The sequence below is a fragment of the Tiliqua scincoides genome, chromosome 1, assembly GCF_035046505.1.
Source record: "Tiliqua scincoides isolate rTilSci1 chromosome 1, rTilSci1.hap2, whole genome shotgun sequence".
NCBI lineage: Eukaryota > Metazoa > Chordata > Lepidosauria > Squamata > Scincidae > Tiliqua > Tiliqua scincoides.
The window spans coordinates 295396408-295416048 of record NC_089821.1 but is presented as its reverse complement, the minus strand read 5'-3'; the positions used below and the strand labels follow the sequence as shown (position 1 = coordinate 295416048).

The window sequence follows — 19641 nt, the reverse complement described above, 5'->3', positions numbered from 1 at the left end:
CTTTGGGTAGTGATTCATTGGAAATGCAGTACCTGAAATTGAAGGTTTTGTTGTCTTAAATAGAAAACCTATAGTTGTCTGAGCTTTAACTTAGTGTAGTCATGTGGAACATTCAGGGGTTGCTTTGATACTTTCCCAGTATACTAATTTTGGCATGAGCACAGTGTATAGACTTTATTTTCTCTGACAAACAGTAATCTTTAGCTAGTTATGGAATGTTACGGTCTTATGCCCCAATCCTATCCTCCACCAGTTCATGCAATGCAGCTGCAATCCTATGTATGCTTACTCAAAAGTAAGTCACTCTGTGTTCAATGGGACTTACTCCCAGATAAGTATGCTTAGGGTTGGAAATAAGTTACATTGAACTGGAGATATGTCCCACTGAATACAGTGGGACTTATTTCTGAGTAGACATGTATAGGATTGTGCTGTGGATGACCTTGTACAATTCATTACATTTTCTCTCAAACTAACCTATGTCTTAGGACAGGGGTCGGCAACCTTAAACATTCAAAGAGCCATTTGGACCTGTTTTCCGGAGAAAAGCAAACCTTGGGAGCCACAAAACCCTTTTGACATCTAAAATGAAGATGTCACTGCATATATAGTTTTTTTTTTTTTACCTTTATGCTCTTATAAGTCCCATTTTTATAATGTAGCCCCCTCTTGTAGGTCCCTTGTAGGTGCTGGGGCACCTTCCTTATGAGGAAAGGCCACGGCGTTTGGGCCTCTTCAGCCTAGAAAAGAGGTGCCTGAGGGGGGACATGATTGAGACATACAAAATTATGCAGGGGATGGACAGAGTAGATAGGGAGATGCTCTTTACACTCTCACATAACACCAGAACCAGGGGACATACACTAAAGTTGAGTGCTGGGAGAGTTAGGACAGACAAAAGAAAATATTTCTTTACTCAGTGTGTGGTTGGTCTGTGGAACTCCTTGCCACAGGATGTGGTGATGGCATCTGGCCTAGACGCCTTTAAAAGGGGATTGGACAAGTTTCTGGAGGAAAAATCAATTACGGGGGTACAAGCCATGATGTGTATGCACAATCTCCTGATTTTAGAAGTGGGCTATGTCAGAATGCCAGATACAAGGGAGGGCACCAGAATGAGGTCTCTTGTTATCTGGTGTGCTCCCTGGGGCATTTGGTGGGCCGCTGTGGGATACAGGAAGCTGCACTAGATGGGCCTATGGCCTGATCCAGTGGGGCTGTTCTTATGTTCTCATGTCCTTTTATTATGCAGCACCAAGAAAATATTTTTTTTATTTACTATTTACTTACCTTTGCTCTGCTGTTGTCCCGGTCCCTGGATCTTCCTGCAAAGGAAGGAGCTGCTGTGGGCGAAGGCGGTGCATGGTCTGTGGCATGGTGTGGTTATCAGCTGTGCTCAGCTGCACACTGGCATTTAGCCAGCATAAAACTCACTAACATGCAGGTTGATCTTGGTGAGTCATAAAGAAGTTTATGGGCCATTTCACAATTCCATTTTTCACATGTGAGGAAGTTCCTTGGAAGGCTTCAGCTTCACAGGAATATGAGTTTGGCACATGGCCATCGGTCTGCACAGGGACGTTTGGACAGCATGTGCAATGTTGCCAGCCAGTTCCCAAATGTTCACCAGTCATGGGCCTCACCAGTGCTACTCGGTGAACGCATCCCACTGTTCATCTGGCCATCTGCGGTTTTTTCACAATGCGGCTCTCGAGTGGGGGCTGGAAGCGGGGCGCCTTCCCCCGCGGCCGCTGCCCAGCCAGCTCAGCCCCGAGGTTGAGCTCGCTGCAGGGCGAAGGAAGGAAGGGGGCAAGGAAGAGATGCCCGGCTGCCCTGTGCGGCAGGGTCTCCGCCCCCTTGCCCAGCAGGGTGCTTGCTCACAGTGGGGGGCGGAGAGCAGGTCCGGGAGAGCGCCGAGGCGGCGCCCAGCCTGCACTCAGCAGCCAGCACCCGCAGCACATCGCTGCAAGGCACCCCCCCGCCCGCCCCCGCCACCAGCGGCTCTGTCCCGAGGTTGAGCTCGCTGCAGGGCAAAGGAAGGGCGCAGGGAAAGAGATGCAAGGCACCCCCGCGCCCACCACCAGCGGCTCTCCCGGACCTGCTCTCCACCCCCTCTTTCTTGCGCCCTTCCTTCGCCCTGCAGCGAGCAGAACCTTGGGAGGAAGAAAGGGCGCAGGGAAAGAGATGCAAGGCACCCCCGCGCCCACCACCAGCGGCTCTCCTGGACCTGCTCTCCACCCCCCTCTTCCTTGCGCCCTTCCTTTGCCCTGCATATAAATGAATTCATATTTTTGAAAACAGAAACTCGTGGTGAGATGGATTAGAAAGTGACCACACAAAATAAAAAGAACTCCTGGATTGGGGGGAAGGGAGAAAGTGTTGTTTTTCTCCTTTTAGTAAAGGTACTACTCATTTTCTATCCAAGGTTGTGACAGTGGCAGCCACAACTGAGTACTGGCTCTGCCCTTAGTTCTAGAAAAATCTTTCTTAATTTAGTTTAAAAGCCTACCATAGCAGTGTGCTATTTACTCGGTTGAACAAATGCTGGATCTGAAGGGCAGCCACCAAAAGATTGTGGCTGCCAGCATTACTGTTTTCATTTCCTCTCCCTTTCTGTGCAAGAAGAGCTGGTGTAGCAGAAGAAACTGCTCAGTACCTGATCTGATCTGCCTCTGTGAGGAAGCAGAGCAGAGTTTTTGGAGGTAAAAAAACAAATTTTGGAAGCATACTAACTTCTTAGGCTATGTCTATAGCACTAAATCCTGAATAAATGAAACTTGTCAGATCACCTTGTTTGATAGAACTCAACTGAGTGTGTGTTTTTTTCACATTATCTTCTATAGCTCCTGCACCTCCTGTTTGCACTCCAGGAGATACCTGGTGGCCAGGCCCAGTTATAATTATAGCAGCATGCTGCACCACGCCAGTGTTCCTCTTTCTAGTTTTCATCATTTGCTACAAAGCCATAAAAAGGTAAGAGTCTGTCCGTCTCTGTGTGTGTATTCAAGCTCAGAGTGGCAAGTTGACCTGTTCTATGGATATATTACAGGTGGACTGTGCAGTTCAAGGGCAGTCAAATGTTTAAACCATTAGTTCCCAACCTGTACGTGGAGGTAACAGAACCACTGAGTACTTGCGAGGTAGGTATGGGAGTGGAGACTAGGCGGCACTTTTGCAATCATGCCACCGCTGATTTTAAAAAGGGGGTTTTGTCACTTACTAGGGGGTCACCATGGCCATCTGTTAGGTGCAGGGGGTGCCCCCTCTGCAGGCCTCCCCACACTTGCAGAACATCTCTGAAATGAGATTGTAACCCACTTCTGGTTTTCATCATAAACCTGGAAGTGTGTAGCAATCTCATTTTGGATCTGTTTTGCACTCTCTGGAGGGCCTTGGTGATCTCCAGTAAGTGACAGAAACCCCTTTTCTATCAGTGGCAGCATGATCATGCCGCTACTATTGTCATAGCCATTCCCACCTGTTGCCACTTCCTTTAAGGGGGAATTGGGTGCTTCTAGTTGGCCTGGGAGTGAAGCTCAGGTTGGAAATACTGGTTTAAACTGAATGGGTGATGCAGAAGTTCTCCTACAACTGAAAAGCAGTGGCCTTGTGATTGCTGCTCTAACAACCCCCACTCCCTTCTTTCTGCCCCCCCCTTCTTCCTGGCCCATCCTTGCCAGAGAGTGCCCTGCCTTGGAGCACTTCTGCCACGAATAGTTCTTCCTGGAGATGTTGCTTGATTAAACCATAAGAGCACCATATCAACATCAACATCCCAGCTACTTCCACCTTGTGGCTACATCACCAGGGCTACCACTGATTTGGGAGGAAACTTAGTTTGAGTGGTTTGGGAGATGGTTGTACTGTTCTGTCTCATACCATTAGGAAATGTGAGAGGCCAATGCCAGCGTTAACCCTCCAGAAACAGAATTGATGAGGTGCATTGGCAGAGAAGCGCATTGACAGGTCCCATGTGGCTTGGGACTTGTCACATTTCATGGCCCTGCAGGAAGGAAAAATGAGCGCTGCACAAAGGAGCTAAAACAGATGAGCAAAAATATCTTACTGGGCTGTTTCGCACTGCAGGTAGGGGATTGAAGGTTTACATAAACAAACAGATAAAATACTCCCTACTCCTCCTGCTCACACGATTAACATGTCAGGGAATCTGTAGTGTGAAGTGTTAGTTTAGCAGCAGTTATTGCTCATGGAATTTTGCTCACCTGTTTTAACTCTTTGAATGACTTTGGGCAATTACAGAAAGTACATCGCACTTATTGTTTGACAAAGCTTCTGGTTTTTCATCTCATTTGCACTCCCCAATTACTGATGCACGTTTGCATATTGAGAAACACTGCAAAAAAGAAATCTTGTTGTGATTGTGGATATGGTTAATCTCTGATTTACCAATGCACGGGAGCATGAGTGTGCCAGGAAAACACATTTCAAGTGTTATGACCCTGTGAACAGCTCAGGTGTGGATGGATGTCTATAAATGGAAAGTTCACAGACTGAAATCAGGCTGAGTTTCTTGTTTGTTTGCCTTGAGTAAGTAAAGCATTTCACCTCTCCAGTCAATCTTTTCAGTAAATGTTCTGCTGTTGCTTGGGGCTCTTGGCAGCATCCCACAATAGTTTCCTTGATTCTTTTAAGGAGATATTTATTGATAAACTTCAAGGAGGTGAGATAAAATACTTTTATTCTGAAAGAATGTTGCTTTCTACACAGCAAATATTCAAACAGGCTTCAGGGAGTAAGTACCATGGACTGAAACTAGTTCATGCAGACACTACCCCTGAGGACAGGGGGATACTTACAGGGCAGTGTTTTTCAAACACTGGTACTTGTACCACTGGAGGTATTTGAGGTGGTGTCCAGTTTTTCAGGGGTTTGGATGGCTTGGACTCTGAGGATATTGCCCTGAGGGCTGCTCCAGCTGTGACTTAGTGTCAAGGCCTGGAACTGGATCCAGTGATGGCCCTGCCTTCTTGGAAGCGGGAGTGAGGGTTAGGATAGGCCCTTGGCTATTTTGTAGTTAAGAAGGATCCTTCAAAATCTTGAATTTGAGTTTTGGATTATATTATTATGCTTTTAATTTTTTAAACTGACTTGAGCTTCCCATCAGGACTGGAAAGGCTAGATATAAATGTTTTAAAATAAGTAAATGTCACCTCTAGTTTGACCTTAAGGTCCCTGAGCTTATGTTCCTTGACAAATGGGAAAGGGGGGCTAGAGAGGAATATGGTCTTCTAAGTTCCCTAGTGGTCTGGCCTGGCACATACATGTATGTTGCTGGGAGTGGGGGGAACAAGACTGTACATCTCTTGAGGATCTCCCTAAATGTAGCTGCTGCACTTTTAGTGGACTAGATCAAACCAGATGTTTTCCTAGTGTAATTTTATTGTGTTTTAAGAGGTTGTTACTCTTTTTGTTGTAAGGGGGGGAGGAAAGAAAGGATAAATGTGTAATAAGTAAGTAATAAAATTAAAATTGAGATTCTTGTGGGTAGCTAACTCTCAAGATTCTTCTCTAAATTAATGCACTAGCACTGCCGCTCACAGGATCAAACCTAAACATCTTGGTGCTTATATGAAAGTGCATTAGATCATTTGAAATGCTTTAAGAATTGCCTTCCCAGTGGAGAGAAATCCATCAAGTGCTGCCTTCTCTTCCCAACAGCTGCCAGTTAAGTGTCCCTGGGTGCTCACAAGTGGGGTAAAAAGGTGGAGGCCTGTCATTTGTCCACCATTCACTGCCTTTGAACATGGAGTCTTCACTTACCTATCATGGCTACTGTGTCTCCCCAAAAATAAGACCTAGTCGTGATCAGGGCCGGGGGGGGGGCGTCCTCGGGTGGGGTGGGTGGACAACATGACTGGGAACGCTGCACTCCTGCGCACCACCTAGAAAGCGCCTGCTGTGCTGCCTTGGGCAGAGGAAGCTGAGGTGGGAAGCAGCAAGCGAGGCAACCCTGGGCTCTGAGGCTCTCCACACCTTCCAGGGAGTAAGTCCCATTAACTATAAAGGGACTGACTTCTGAGTAGACAGGCATCCTCCTGGGTGCTGAGGGGATATTTTTGTATGGTATATTTTTGTACATGAATGACTGTGGATTGTTGTACATTTAAAAAAAAAAGACCTACCCCAAAAATAAGACCTAGAGTGTTTTTTTGAGTAAAAAAAAAAAATAAGACAGTGTCTTATTTTCGGGGAAACATGGTAATAGCTGTTGATACATCTGTTCTCTGGAAATTTGTGTCCTTTATTCAAAGCGCTCTAATCCAGTGGTCATCACCCCGTCTTGTGGCTATGAATTCCACACTATGCATGATTTACAGAAGTTCTTCCTTTTGTCTGTCCCAAACCTTCTGCCAGACAATTTATTTGATTACCTTGAGCTCTAATGTAATAGGAAAAGGGGAGGGGACTCTTTATCCAGTCTCCTGAGATTAGTGATAACTCTTTATATTTTATTCTATAAAAAGTGAAGATATCTAAAAGTGAAGAAATCTAATAACAAACGAGGGCACAGCCAGTATCCTTGCACCAGACCCTATATGCAAGCATTGGAACTGCAGCTCTACACCCCAGCACAGCAGCTGCTGGGGATAGCAAACTGCTGCTCTGAGCTCACTTGGAGCCAACTGCTTTGGGCGGCCTCAGCAAGACTCTGTATCTCACCCGTTTAGCGGGAGTAATGACCTATCTGGCACAAGTGTTGTGAGGTGAAAATTATAAACGGTGGGAAGCCTTGTGCAAATTAAAAGTGCTGTAAAACCAATACTGGAAGTGCTAAAGGAACTGGAGCTAACACTTCTTTGCATCTAAAGCAGACCCATTGGAGCAGCCCTCCCAGTTTCCTCTTGCTTTTCTCAATCTTTGTTTTTTTCTTTCGTATTTTTGTTATTGGCAGTGTTAAAATGTAAACCTACAAGCATAGAAATGACTGCATCATAATGTAGAAGATGCAACCAGACCCTCAATACCCACAATCATTCTCTGAGAACAGCTAAATAATGGATTGTAGATCAGAAAAACCTTTGAACTGATATGGGGACTTTTTTTGTTTCTCTGATAGTCAGTGGAATAGGACTTGGGCAGCCCAACCCTGAGCTGACCACCATGCAGGGCTGCAGCGATGCTGAAAATGGCTGCCACTGCATCCAGTGCGCCCCAGGCAGCCACCACTGCCTCCTCTGGCGAAGGGGATTTTCGTCCCCCTTCCCCCCAGTAAAGTGAGCAGCCCCACAATGGGCTTACTCGATTCTACAACGACACGAAGGTCAGCATAGAATGAAGAGCCTCTGGCTAGCCCAGTCTCTCCTCCCTCCCAACCTGCTGCCTCCTGCCTACCCTCTGCCTCCCCCTGCCACAGAACACATCCTCCCCGCCTCTCCCCACACCCCCACCTACCTCTCCACTGCTGGACAGTCTGCGCGACTGCCAAGTGGCGGAAGTCTGGTGTTCCACCGGCTCTAGCCCAGCATTAGAGACCACAAATATGCCTTACAGCATGTTTGTGACTGTGCACACAAGTGGTGGGCACACTCTTTAGGATTGGGTCCTAAGTACCCTCTTTTCTTCCCTTTCATTTTATTTTCCTTTTTAAAATTTCCTTCTCTTTTTTGTTTTGATCCTCTGTTTTTCTTCTGTTAACATTGTGATTATTCTGGATTCTCTTTTCATCAACAACCAACGCTAATTTTTTTTAACTTTTTGGTTTTGTTTTGTTTTAGCAAGCAATTTTTGCTAAATTTTTGGCTTCTTTTTTTTAAACTCAGTCTTCTTGAATTGAAAATATTTCTGAACAGAATGAAATATAGATATTCAGCTGATTGGCTACAAGAAGATTCCAAATCTAAATAAATCTATTGCTATCTGATACCTACAAGGAAATTAGTGTGTGAGATGGTACTAACCCAGACCAATGCACTGCTGCACTTCTCAAAAAAATACACAGTGGAGTCAGTTACAGATGAGAGAAATGTTTTTTAGTTCCAAGGGGTCACTGGCAGTGCATAACCTTACTGAGCACATTTGATTACTGGTCCTAGACCAGGGGTCGGCAACCTTAAACACTCAAAGAGCCATTTGGACCTGTTTTCCGGAGGGGAAAAAACCTCAGGAGCCACAAAACCCTTTTGACATCTAAAATGAAGATAACACTGCATATATAGTTTGTTTTTTACCTTTATGCTCTTACAGGTCCCATTTTTATAATGTAGTCCCCTTTTGTAGCTTTTAGTTAGTTGTGTCATACATTCTTGTCCTGTGTTTTCAGATGCCTGGTCCTCTATGGTGTTTTGCCTGATTCAAAGGCCATTCTCTGCCTGGAGAATTATGCCCACTTTAAGCAAATTAGCTCCCCTTCTTTCCCCCAACAAATGACCCCGGTTCTGCCCTGCAGTCCTGCTGGACCCCACCTCCAGGCTAGCTCGCCTGTTCAAGCTGCAGAGGTCTTCTCTCCTGCCAGCAGCCTCCTGCCACTACAGCAGCCCCTTGGTCCTCAGCAGGTCTTGGGCACAGCAGCCACACACCAAACTCCAGTGTCTCCAGCAGTCTATTAGTCTCAAAGTCAGTCAGAGTATCCAGGGCAAAGTCCAAAGTCAATAAGCCAAGTCACAGTCCAAGGTCAGATTCCAAAGTAAGTCAGTCAAATCAGTCAGAGTGTCAAAGTCAATAAGCCCAGTCAGTCTCCTCTCCAACCTGCACTCCTTCTCCAACCCACACCCCCCTTCCTGCCTCAGGTGCTCCTTATACCCCTGAGAGCCCTATTGCCTTCAAGTGGCTGCAGCTGTGCAGCACACTCTGCTGGATGCCCAGGCCTTACCCTTAAAGGGGCCACTGCTGACACCACACTACCTCCTCACCAGATCTTCCAGGATTCCAATACATATGTCGGTTATGACATCTGCTTATCTTACATGGATACTAAAGAACTCCCCCCACCTTCCAGAGGCACCCTGCTGGAAGGAAAAAAGGACACAGACTCCAGAGGTGGGGAAGAGAAGAAGCCAGAGCTGGGGGGGGGAAGGTGGGGGGGGGAGCCACAGGCCAGCTTCTGCCCTGCCTGCCTGCCCTCCCTCACTCAGGCTGCAACCCTCTCCACACTATCCTGGGAGTAAGCCCCATTGGCTACAATGGGAGTTCTGAGCAGACAAGTTGGTTGGAGCTCTCAGGTTGCAGTCCTCTCCACACTTTCCTGGGAGGAAGCCTCCCTGACTACTTGTGAGTAGACCTTCATAGGAGGGGGCTGAGGCTGCAGCCTTCCACACCTTCTTGGGAGGAAGCCCCACTGACTACAGTGGGGCTTACTTGTGAGTAGACCTGCACAGGAGGAGGCTGAGGCTACAGACCTGCCCTCGAACAGGTCTCTCGAACAGACCTGCGCAGGCTCCCACTCACCCGTCCTTCCGCTTGGCCTTGAGCAGGTTCCAAGGCTGCCATCCCAGGCACCCTTTCCTGGGAGTAAGCTTCATCTGCTGTAATTGGGCAGACACACAGGATGTCTCCTCAGCTGTGGAGGAAAAGCCTCTCCTTGCACTGAGTGGGGACCTGCTCAGGGAAAGGCAGGCTGCAAGGGCTCGCAATGGCTGAGGAAGAGGGTATCCTGCTGGAGAGTTGGGGAAGGGAAAAACAGGGAGCATAAGCCTGTAGAGCGGGCAAAATTGAAAAGGGAAACCAATGCAGGGCAGGTGGGGGTGAAGGGAGTGGAGGGCAGTGAGCTCAGGGGGCGGAGGGAAGCAGCCTGCCCTCCCAACATAGGTGCCTCCTGTTACCCCCTTTGCCACTTTCACCGGGAGGAGCCGCAGCAGGCAGCTGAAAGAGCCACATGCGGCTCTAGAGCCCCAGGTTGCTGACCCCTGTCCTAGGGTGTAGTAAAATTGGGCTTAGATCAGGATAATATTACAAAGGAATTCTGCATCCGTTACCATAGCAGTTACTGCTTAATGCTTTTCCCCCCTGTAACCAGTACTATACCTGGTCCTGGAACCTGCTGGAAACCAACAGGGCCCACATCCAGATCAGATATCAGTGTCCCAGACGGGGGCCAGGAATCCAGCCAAATTATTAGGGCTCTTCCCTAACTTTTGTTTTTTTAGTTTATTCTGAGAGATTAGTGAGGGTCCGATCCTATCCAATTTTCCAGTGCTGGTGTAGCCGTGCCAATGGGGCATGCACTGCATCCGGTGGTGGGGAGGCAGTCACAGAGACCCTCTTAAGGTATGGGAACATTTGTCCCCTTACCTCAGGGCTGCATTACGGCTACACTGGTGCTGGAAGGTTGGAAGGTTGGGCCCTGAGGAACTTGCTCATGATCACACAACCAGCTACTTCATTGTAGCATAAACGAACTTTTTTCAGAATAAGCTCATTATCTCTTTCTCTCCTATTCTATCATAAAATAAAATAGGAAGTTGATTAATAAGGGCCTGATGTAAGAGAACAAACATTCCCCTAACTTGAAGGGGCCTCCATGACTGCCCCTCCACTTTAAGATGCAGTTCGTGCCCCATTGACATGCCCGCATCAGTGCTGGAAAGTTGGATTTGGCCCTAAATCTGGAATGGGGGAAATTGTAAAATATTCCTCTGGACTGATTGTTGAACTCAGAGCATTAGGCTGAAAATGCATTATAAACAGTGCTGTCTTGGGCTCTTTTTTTTTTTTTTTTTTTTTGCAAATCCTATATTAGCTTCAGCCATAGGTGACTACATTGTCTTTTGGGCTTCAATTCAGGTGGACCAATCTAATATAGGGCCTATGGCAGTGGATCTTGCAATCTGCTGCTGTAAGTCCTGTTATGGTGGTGCAAAAGGCACACCGCTTTAGGAAATGATCAGAGGCTCCACACACCTACCAGCAGACCTTGGAAACCCACCGGAACAGGTACAGTGGCAGTGGGGGGTGGCTTGGAACAGTTTTGGTGTAGGGATGAGGCTGGGAAAGGGGTGGGTGGGTGAGGACCTCAGTGACAGCAAGGTACACCCTGATCATGTGCCCCCTTCTGAGCCTGGACTGCCCCATAACTTTCCTTGGACGTAGGCCAGCAGAACAGCTGGCATAGGTCTGAAGAAACCCATCAATAGCCATTTGGCCTATGGAGAGGTAAGATTTTTACTTACCTCTCCCAAGTTGGTTGGCAACCTTCAGTCTCGAAAGACTCTTGTATAAGCCTACAGCACTTGGTATTTCCAAGCGGTCTCCCATCCAAGTACTAACCAGGCCTGATGCTGCTTAGCTTCTGAGATCAGACAAGATCAGGCATGTGCAGGGTAACCAGCTGCTTTCATCCCCATACCATTGAATGTAGCATGCACTCCAGCAGCATAGCTGCATAGCCTGAGCAGGGGATGGGATAGGATTGGGCCATAAATGCACTGACTGGGAATAAGCCCCATTGAATAAATCCCCAGAGGGATTTATTTTTCAGTAAATAAAAACATGACTAGGATTACACAACACATCTGCTTTCTGCATCCTGTTTGCAATGCAAATACTTGTATCAGCAAGATGAAAAGATTTATGGGGAAAAACAGGCTGTGTGGAAAGGGCTAAGCTCTACAATTAAAATAGCATATGGGATGAGAGGAAGGGAGCATGTGTTACATAATTCTTTTAATATTGGTAGCTCAGTGTTTTGTTGTTATAATATGCTTATATAAAAGCTAAAAGAACAAAAAACCTTATCATCTTATGTAAAGTGAAGAGGCAGTATCTGTCTCCTATCATATAAAAGGGATTAGCACAGACTTGTGTTTCCCATTTTGTGTCATTTAATCCAGCAAGGAGAACTAATGAGAGGTGCTCCAGATGAGTTTTATTTTGGCATATGAAAAGAATCACTAGTATCTGCACATTATCAAATGTTTTGTTTCTTGTTTTCCCTCCTTCAGCAGCCCATTTTACCTAGGGAAGTGACATCTAGACTTTGCTGGATTTGTAGTGGAATGAATAACTGTCCTCCACAGTTGATCAGAGGATTTGCTGACAAAGAGTCTTGTTGCTGAGTCAGCTGGGGAAAACAGGCTAGTGGTCCCTCATCACAGATTTGTTGTTCATCCTTGTAACTTTCTTTTTCATGCAAAGCCTTCATGAGCATCTCCTGACACAGGTGTCAACGAGCCTTTCATATGTGTGCCCTTGAATAAATAGTAGCTTTATCTCCAGATAGTTTAAAATGACAAAATGCCCTTTGAAGAAAATCATGACATAGGGCTTATATTGTACAATGATTTTTAACTCTTCTTATGAAGCTCCCTTAGATTATTCTGGTACAGCCATTTTCAACCACTGTGCCATGGCACACTGGGGTGCCATAAATAGTCTGCAGAGATGTCGTAGGAGTTTGGGGGAGGGTCATTTATTAGAAGAGCCATTGGGGAATGTGAGCTCCTCACTCATGGTGTTGCCTTGTCAATTGTCAAAAAACCGATGGTGTGCTTTGACAATTTTAGTACCTTGTCAGTGTGCCGAGAGACAAAAAAGGTAGAAAATCACTGTTCTAGCATCATTACACACTTGGAGTCGATGAGGAAGACAAAGGACCCATTCCTATCCAATTTTCCAGTGCCAGTGTTGCTGTGCCAATGGGGTATGCACTGCTGCTTGTGTTGGGGAGGCTGTCTCAAAGACCTCCACTAAGTATGGGAACATTTATTCCCTTACCTTGGGGCTGCAATGCGGCTGCACTGGTGGTGGAAAGTTGGATAGGATTGGTCCCAGAAATATACTGGAGATTCTGGAAGTGATAAGATTTGATCTGGCAAAGACTGCAATGGAAACTAAGAGGAAGAGCTGGCAGCTAAACTGCAGGCATACTTCGAAGACAAATGTGGCAGATGCCATTTGCAGGAGCATGTGCTACCTAATTCCATCCAATGCTCAAACCTGTGGATTTGTAAATATAACAAATATCACAGACACCATAATCCTCCCATTATATCCCTTCCAAAGGAAGCCCAAACTCAGGCTGGGCTGCTGTTCCTGAAACATCTCAGCACTTACAGAACTGGGGCTCAGGTATATAGTACATTATCTTACCAGGTAGGTAACACTTCCTGCATCAGACACCAATGGCCCAATCCTAACTAACTCCCCATGCAGTGATGTGGCAGCATAGCCTCCAGTGTATCCCTGCCCTCCTCCTCCCCACCCACATGCTGCTCACGCTGACATACCACCACCAGCCCAGTCTGATGGCCATGGCAGCATTCCTCTAATGCTGCTGTTGCCTTTAAATAGTATACAGAGTGTAGCAACTGAGCATTGTGCTAGAATACTCTGGTCCTTTCTTTGGAAAATAGTAATGCACACTCTTTGGACACTTTATTCTCATCTGTTCAAAGCCGGAAGAAATCCAGGTGATTTGTGTTGTATGTTTTTAAGGTATGCGTCTGCCACCTATATATCTATTTTTCATATAAACAGCGAAGGGTTGTTTAAGGTCATTCCACTGAAAGGCCAGTGGGAAGTAAATGTATCTTTCCATCAGCTGGAAGATTGGTGTAGACCAGGGGTGGGCAAATCCCAGCCCACGGGCCATTTGTGGCCTTTGCGGATCCCCAATCCAGCCCACAGGGAACCCCCAGTCTCCAATGAGCCTCTGGCCCATCAAAGACAGTTGGAGCCCATGCTGGCCCACAACTGCTGGTTGCAACCACTAGACGCAAGCTGCGGGGCGAATTAGAGAAAGGCGTTTCATAGTCTCCATGAGTTTTCTGCTTTTCCCTGGGCATTATTTTAAACCTTCCCTCCCCCATTGTCTCTGAACAACTTATGTCTCCGTGTGTTTCTGGCTTCGCCTGTATGTTTTCACTGTGCAAGAGGGGTTCATAGTTCTCATATGGTTCTACATGCCTGTATTGTAGTTCTTATGTGTATTATAAATAAGTTCAGAAAAATTCATTCATTATATAAGTTCCATTCCTAATGTATTCATTTATGTAAATTTGAATAAATTTATGTAAATTTATTCAAATTTGAAATGAAAATTAATTCTTTTTCCCCCCAGCCCCCAACGCAGTGTCAGAGAGATGATGTGGCCCTCCTGCCAACATGTTTGCCCACCTCTGGTGTAGACGGTTATAGTCTCTTAATCGGAGATAGGGGTGGACCCCTCACATGGTTATACATGACAGATGCTCAGTTATCTCCTAGTTATTCTGCTCAAATTCCTTAGAGTCCAGTCCTGCCCTTCTCCCCCACTGATGCAGCTGTGCCAAAACAAATGCACTTTCTCGGGGGGGGGGGGGTTGGATTGGGAGGCTTTGTAGGGGAAAGCAGAATTCATTCCCTTTACCACTCCCTAAGCCTCCCACTCCATAAAGGTCTCTTCAGGTCTGTGCCAGCTCTGTAGCTGGCACGTGTCCAAGGAGAAGAAACAGGCGGGGAGGCTCAAAAAAGAAAGGCTAGGATCCAGCACACACCATTGTCACTAGACCCACCCCCTTCTATCACCACCCCAACCCGTTCCTTTCCCCTCCCAGCCCAGTGTTGTCCCTTCCCATCCCATCCTCACCCTGTCGCTATCTTACTTGGACTGGCAGGTGCCAGCAAACTAGTGGATGGACATAGAGTAGTGCGACCTCTTGTGGCGGTGCTCCCAAGTGCCCGCCAATGGAGTGCTGTGCAGCAGCCATTTTATTATTTATTTAAAGAATTTATACCCCACCTTTCTTATCACACTCAGGGACACTCAAGGTGGCTTACAATAAAACATCAATACAATTGTAAATAAAGCAATAGTAAAACTTTAAGATAAAAACAAAATAATAAAACACAGCGAACACCAATGGATCACAATTAAAATTGCATTTCATTTTTTTTAAAAAAGCAAGTGCCAGCTCCCCAATGTCACCATTAAAAAGCTTCCATAAATAAAAAGGTCTTAAGACCTTTTTACAATAGTGGAAGACTCTTCTGTTACTGTCATAAATCTCTCCCCCGACAGTCCAATCCAGTCTGGGGATAGGTGGGGATCCTATCCTCACCTGGATAGGATTGGGCTGTTAGATATATGTAGATGGTTTTCGACATTCAGACTTGCAGAAGGAACAGGAAGCATAAGCTCCATGTGCTTCCTGTTTTGGGGATGCCTGTATCATGTTCAAAATAACGCATCTTCCCTGCAAGGACAGCCATGAAGGTCTACATCTGGTCAGTGTTTGGATGAGTCATCACCAGGAAACCCCATGTATGCTTCCTCAGGTTCCATGATGGAAGAAAGACAGAATAGAGGTGTAATAAATAAACAAGATTGCTCCGTATGGAGGGACTACACATGTCTCTGCCTCTTGCAAACTCACATGCCATACATTTCAAAAAACTTCAGGAAATAGGATGGGCAAGTGATTCAAGTTTCCTGTCCCCTCACCCCCAATTTAAATGAGTGACGCCTCACAGTGAATATGGAAAGGCGGACCAATTTGTCTGTTCTCGATAGTAATGGCCCAATCCTATTGGCTGTTAACATCAGCAGAACATGTGTTCTGTCCTTGTAAACAGCTTTACTTGTCACAAATGCGACAGCTCCAGTATGCACAGCCTGGTTGTCCCTGCAAACAGTGAGTGACTGGGTCTAGGCAAAGACAGATGCTGGACTCCCAACAGATCGGATTCGGCAGTGCAGAGATCTGGAGAAAGATGGGGAGGGATGTAATGCAGCAGGAAGTGCAGGGAATGGGCAGGAGATGGGGCAGGGAGGAGGATGAATTGGGCCTAGGAAGGGAGCGGGTTTGGTAGCAACAGCGCCTGCCAAATCCTGACCCCCTTCTTGGCCTCATTTGCTCAACACAGGCTTGTGCCAGCTGTAGGGCTGGTGCAGGTCCAAGTCAACTCATGGCAGCTGCTGGTGCTTACCGTGGGGCCTCAACGTGCCAAAACTCCCCGACTGAATACAGCAGAAGCTGCGTCAGTGCCGCTGAATAAATGAACAGGAAGTTAGTTAGGACAGGTCTGTAAGTCAGATTTCATTGTTCACAAGACAGTGCTCGGGAATGGATGCCAAAGACAGTGGACCCAATTCAGCAGAAATTAGCCAGAATTGAATTATCTGCTTCCAATGGTCTGTATCCACAGCTGTCTTTTTGGTGGATTAGTCCTCTTGCTTCCAGGAACTGTGATTTGCTATTTTATGTTGGTAGAAATCAATGTCAAATTACAGCTGAAACTATTTAATTAAATATCTTCTAAATGGTGTTCTCTTGGTTTTAGGATTCATGAAAATGCATACATGTGAGTGATGGAAAGGTTACAGATGCTGAAGCCCCATGTCAAACCAATGCTGGGAACTGTATAGAAAAATTTCATTTATACAGGGCCAATGCTCAGTTCTCTTAAAGTCAATTTTGTACAGTGTCCAATTGGTGATCGGCTACATTGCATAATCACTCTATATAGTACATTTTGAAACAAATGGACGAACTGCTAAAGAACTACTTATATCTCCAGTCATGGAGTGAGTATTATCTATATGAATTCCTCTCACCCGTACTAATCATGAAGCATCTGCCTTACCTTAGAACAGTGTACTGGAGTGGGCAGATAAGCAGAATAAAAGCAGCATGAGGACACAAAAGAATGATATAGATGAGAGAAACAAAGATACAAAAAAACTAAATACAGTTGGTCTGCCAAAATTGAGTACGTTAATGACAGTTGAAGATTTTTGTACATCTTTCCTTAACATACAATTTGTGTATAGTTTTAGGCTATATTCACCCCACACTATGAACTGCAGAGTTTTCAAACACTTGGATAATTATTTTTCAAACCTGGGTACTTTGCAAATATTCAGTTATATAAATATCATAGGTAAGGCAGAACAAGAAGAATGAAAAAGGAATATATTTGAGGTATAATATTAAAGGATAGATAATTAGAAATCAAATTAAAAACTATGTGGTTGTAGCCAGTATTACATGAGATGAAGGAATTGGGCAAGGGTCCATTCCTACCCTTCCTCCCTACAGCAGCCCCCCAGCTTCCCTGAAATCATCTCCTGAGTATCAGGGGATGCTCAAGAACATGGTCGGATGAGGCTTGGCTGGAGGTACCTTTCAGGACAAATTCTTTTCTCTGTAGCCCTTCATATCCTGCCCTACCCCACCTTCTGCACAGGCCTTTAACCCTCAGGGGAAGCTTTGTGAGGGTTCAGGGAGCTGTTGTGGGAAGGGTAGGAAAGTTCTTTTGAATGAATGTCATTCGTCTTGTACGATTCTGAATACAACCCCTGAACCATCAAAACCACAAGCAGAGCATATTTCATTTTCTTCATCCTCCAGTACTGTTCTGATTCTGCAGTTGCTAAAACTTTAACCAACATTAACAAACTACATTTTGATCCACCAACAAATACAAACAAGTTTTTTTTAATAAATGGAAATTGTTCTAACTACATTGTAATTTGAGTTGGTCTGTCACTGTGTAATCATCAGAAACCTTGCACGCTGTTCCCATTGAAGCACACTGTATTTAATGTTGTTGGATTCTTAAAATTATGCATACCAAGCGTTTGCAGTCGCATTACTGGAGTTCGAATCCAGGACTTAAAGTGGATTTGTAAGCCTTGGTTGTGAAGGAGATAAGAGTCAGCACCAGTCTAGATATAGTTATCCACCATAGTTAAAGGAAACTTTGGAAGGAATGGGAAGATTTGCCCAGAAAAGGGAAAGAGGAAGATGAGCATGCTTGTAAGCTCTTACCATGATCAGAAGATCAGGAATTTTATGCCTCCCTAAGGGTGCAATCCTTGCCAGCTTTCCAGTACCGAGGTAAGGGCAATGCAGCTCTGAGATAAGGGAACAAACATTCCCTTACCATGAGGAGGCCTCCATGACTGCCACCCAACTGCAGGATGCAGCACATGCCCCATTGGCACAGTTTTGTCAGTGCAGGGAAGTTGGTTAGAATTTGAACCATAGCCTTGTATATACTTGGCATACTGGGAAACTGTAATCATGCACTCTTGAGCTTTTGTATGTAGACATCTCTAAGGACATTAGCTTGTGAGCAAGGGGGTAAAAACTGACAACTTGAACCACTTTGCTTGTATGCTTGCCTGTCAGCTCAATTGTGAGGCCCTCTGGAAGCCCTCTTTGTTGTACATCTGATACAAAAAAAGTATCATCATTGTACTGCAATTTCCAGTGTACTTCGAGAGATGCTATGACAGTTGAACTGGTATAAAAATGATTTGTGTTTGTCTTGTAGCGATACTGTTTGTTCCTAATGTGCTTGTTTTTCATGCACTAGCCCTGGTGAACACTCTCAGCAAATGAATTCAGCAGAACAATGGCGATCGCTTGCAGATGTATATATGCTTGTCCCAGATCTTGTTTGCAAAGTTTAATCCTTTAACTGCTGCATTAGGAGTTGTCTTCCTTTAAGTGTACCTCAGTTGACCAGACATGAATAACTCTAGGCAATACAGCCTATCTATGGACTTTGTGTCTATAATTTTCAACTCCAAACCTGCTGATCAGGTTTCTGTTTTCTACCATCAACCTGTTTTTAAAGGTTGATAGTAAAAAAACAGAAACCTCACAGAAAAATGCATCATTACTTAATACCCACTTTGAAGATTTATAGAATGCAAAAAGAATGAACATCAAAAAAATGTTTTAAATGCCCAATACATTTTCCCTCCCTCTAATTATTAGGACAGGATGCTTTTGAAATGTTGTATATTAATAATGAAGCTGTTTATCCATCCCCTTTCCCTCCCCTCTTCTCTTTGCTCCTTTTCAAAAATGATTATTACTGGGCCTCAACATAGGAAACCACTGAGAAAAGAAGAGAACGGAACAAGTCGAGCTGAATATGCAATGACCTCCTCGGAAAACAAGACAGTTGATGTTAACAATGCAGCGGTATAATTTCCGAGATCTCCTCTTGAGTAGCAGACGTTCAAAGCACACACGGCATATGCAAGGTGGGTGAAATGCAGCAAGGAGAGAAGCCCTGTAGCCAAGGACTTCATTTCAGATATAGTGCACTCATTCGTTGAGAAGAAAAGCAGACAACTCCTCTTTGGCCTGCCGATTGTCACAAAGGAAGGGATAAACTTGCCAGTCGGGGCGACTCTGAGAAAAGGCCTCATAAAGGCATAATGACAATGTGCCGCGTCTGTTGAAAACCACATTGCTACCCACCCACCCCCAGCTTTTTCCTTTTCTTTCTTTCTGATTTTTGTTTGACTGTTCATTAAAAAAAAAAAAAAAACCCTGCCTTGGTAAGATCTTTTGATCTGAAAGTGATCTGTTCAAGGCAGCAACATATTGCAGTTGGGTCTGAAAATTCAAGCTTTACCTTCATGGCTTTGCACTTTTTTTTACACTTTTCATGTAGAAGCCATTGGCTTTCCCATCCTGAATTACGATTGCATTGTTAAGTGGGAAAGTTTCCATTAACCCACAAAGCAACCGCTCTCCCCCCCCCCCCAAGTGCATGAAATACACACCTGCATCTACAGCCTGGTGACTATGCAATTTCCCTGGCTGGAAACTTTTCATACAAAAAGAAGACACAGTGCAATCCTTCGCAATTAGCATTGCTAACCAGAGAGAAAAATATTAAAAGGTAATAACATTTAAAGGTGCTTTCAATACTGTTAATCTGTCATTGGTCTTATTTTCCTCC

The 19641-nt window shown here is 45.3% G+C and overlaps 1 protein-coding gene across 1 annotated transcript in view; it reads left to right on the top strand.

The window, feature by feature from the left end:
- Window positions 1–18878, top strand: part of PRIMA1 (proline rich membrane anchor 1) — a 55120-nt gene extending 36242 nt beyond the window's left edge. Inside the window, exons 3-4 of the mRNA XM_066612205.1 lie at window positions 2844–2973; window positions 18779–18878. Coding sequence (XP_066468302.1) covers window positions 2844–2973; window positions 18779–18878 — 230 coding nt within the window. The remainder of the gene's footprint in view (window positions 1–2843; window positions 2974–18778) is intronic.
- Window positions 18879–19641: the final 763 nt, after the last annotated feature.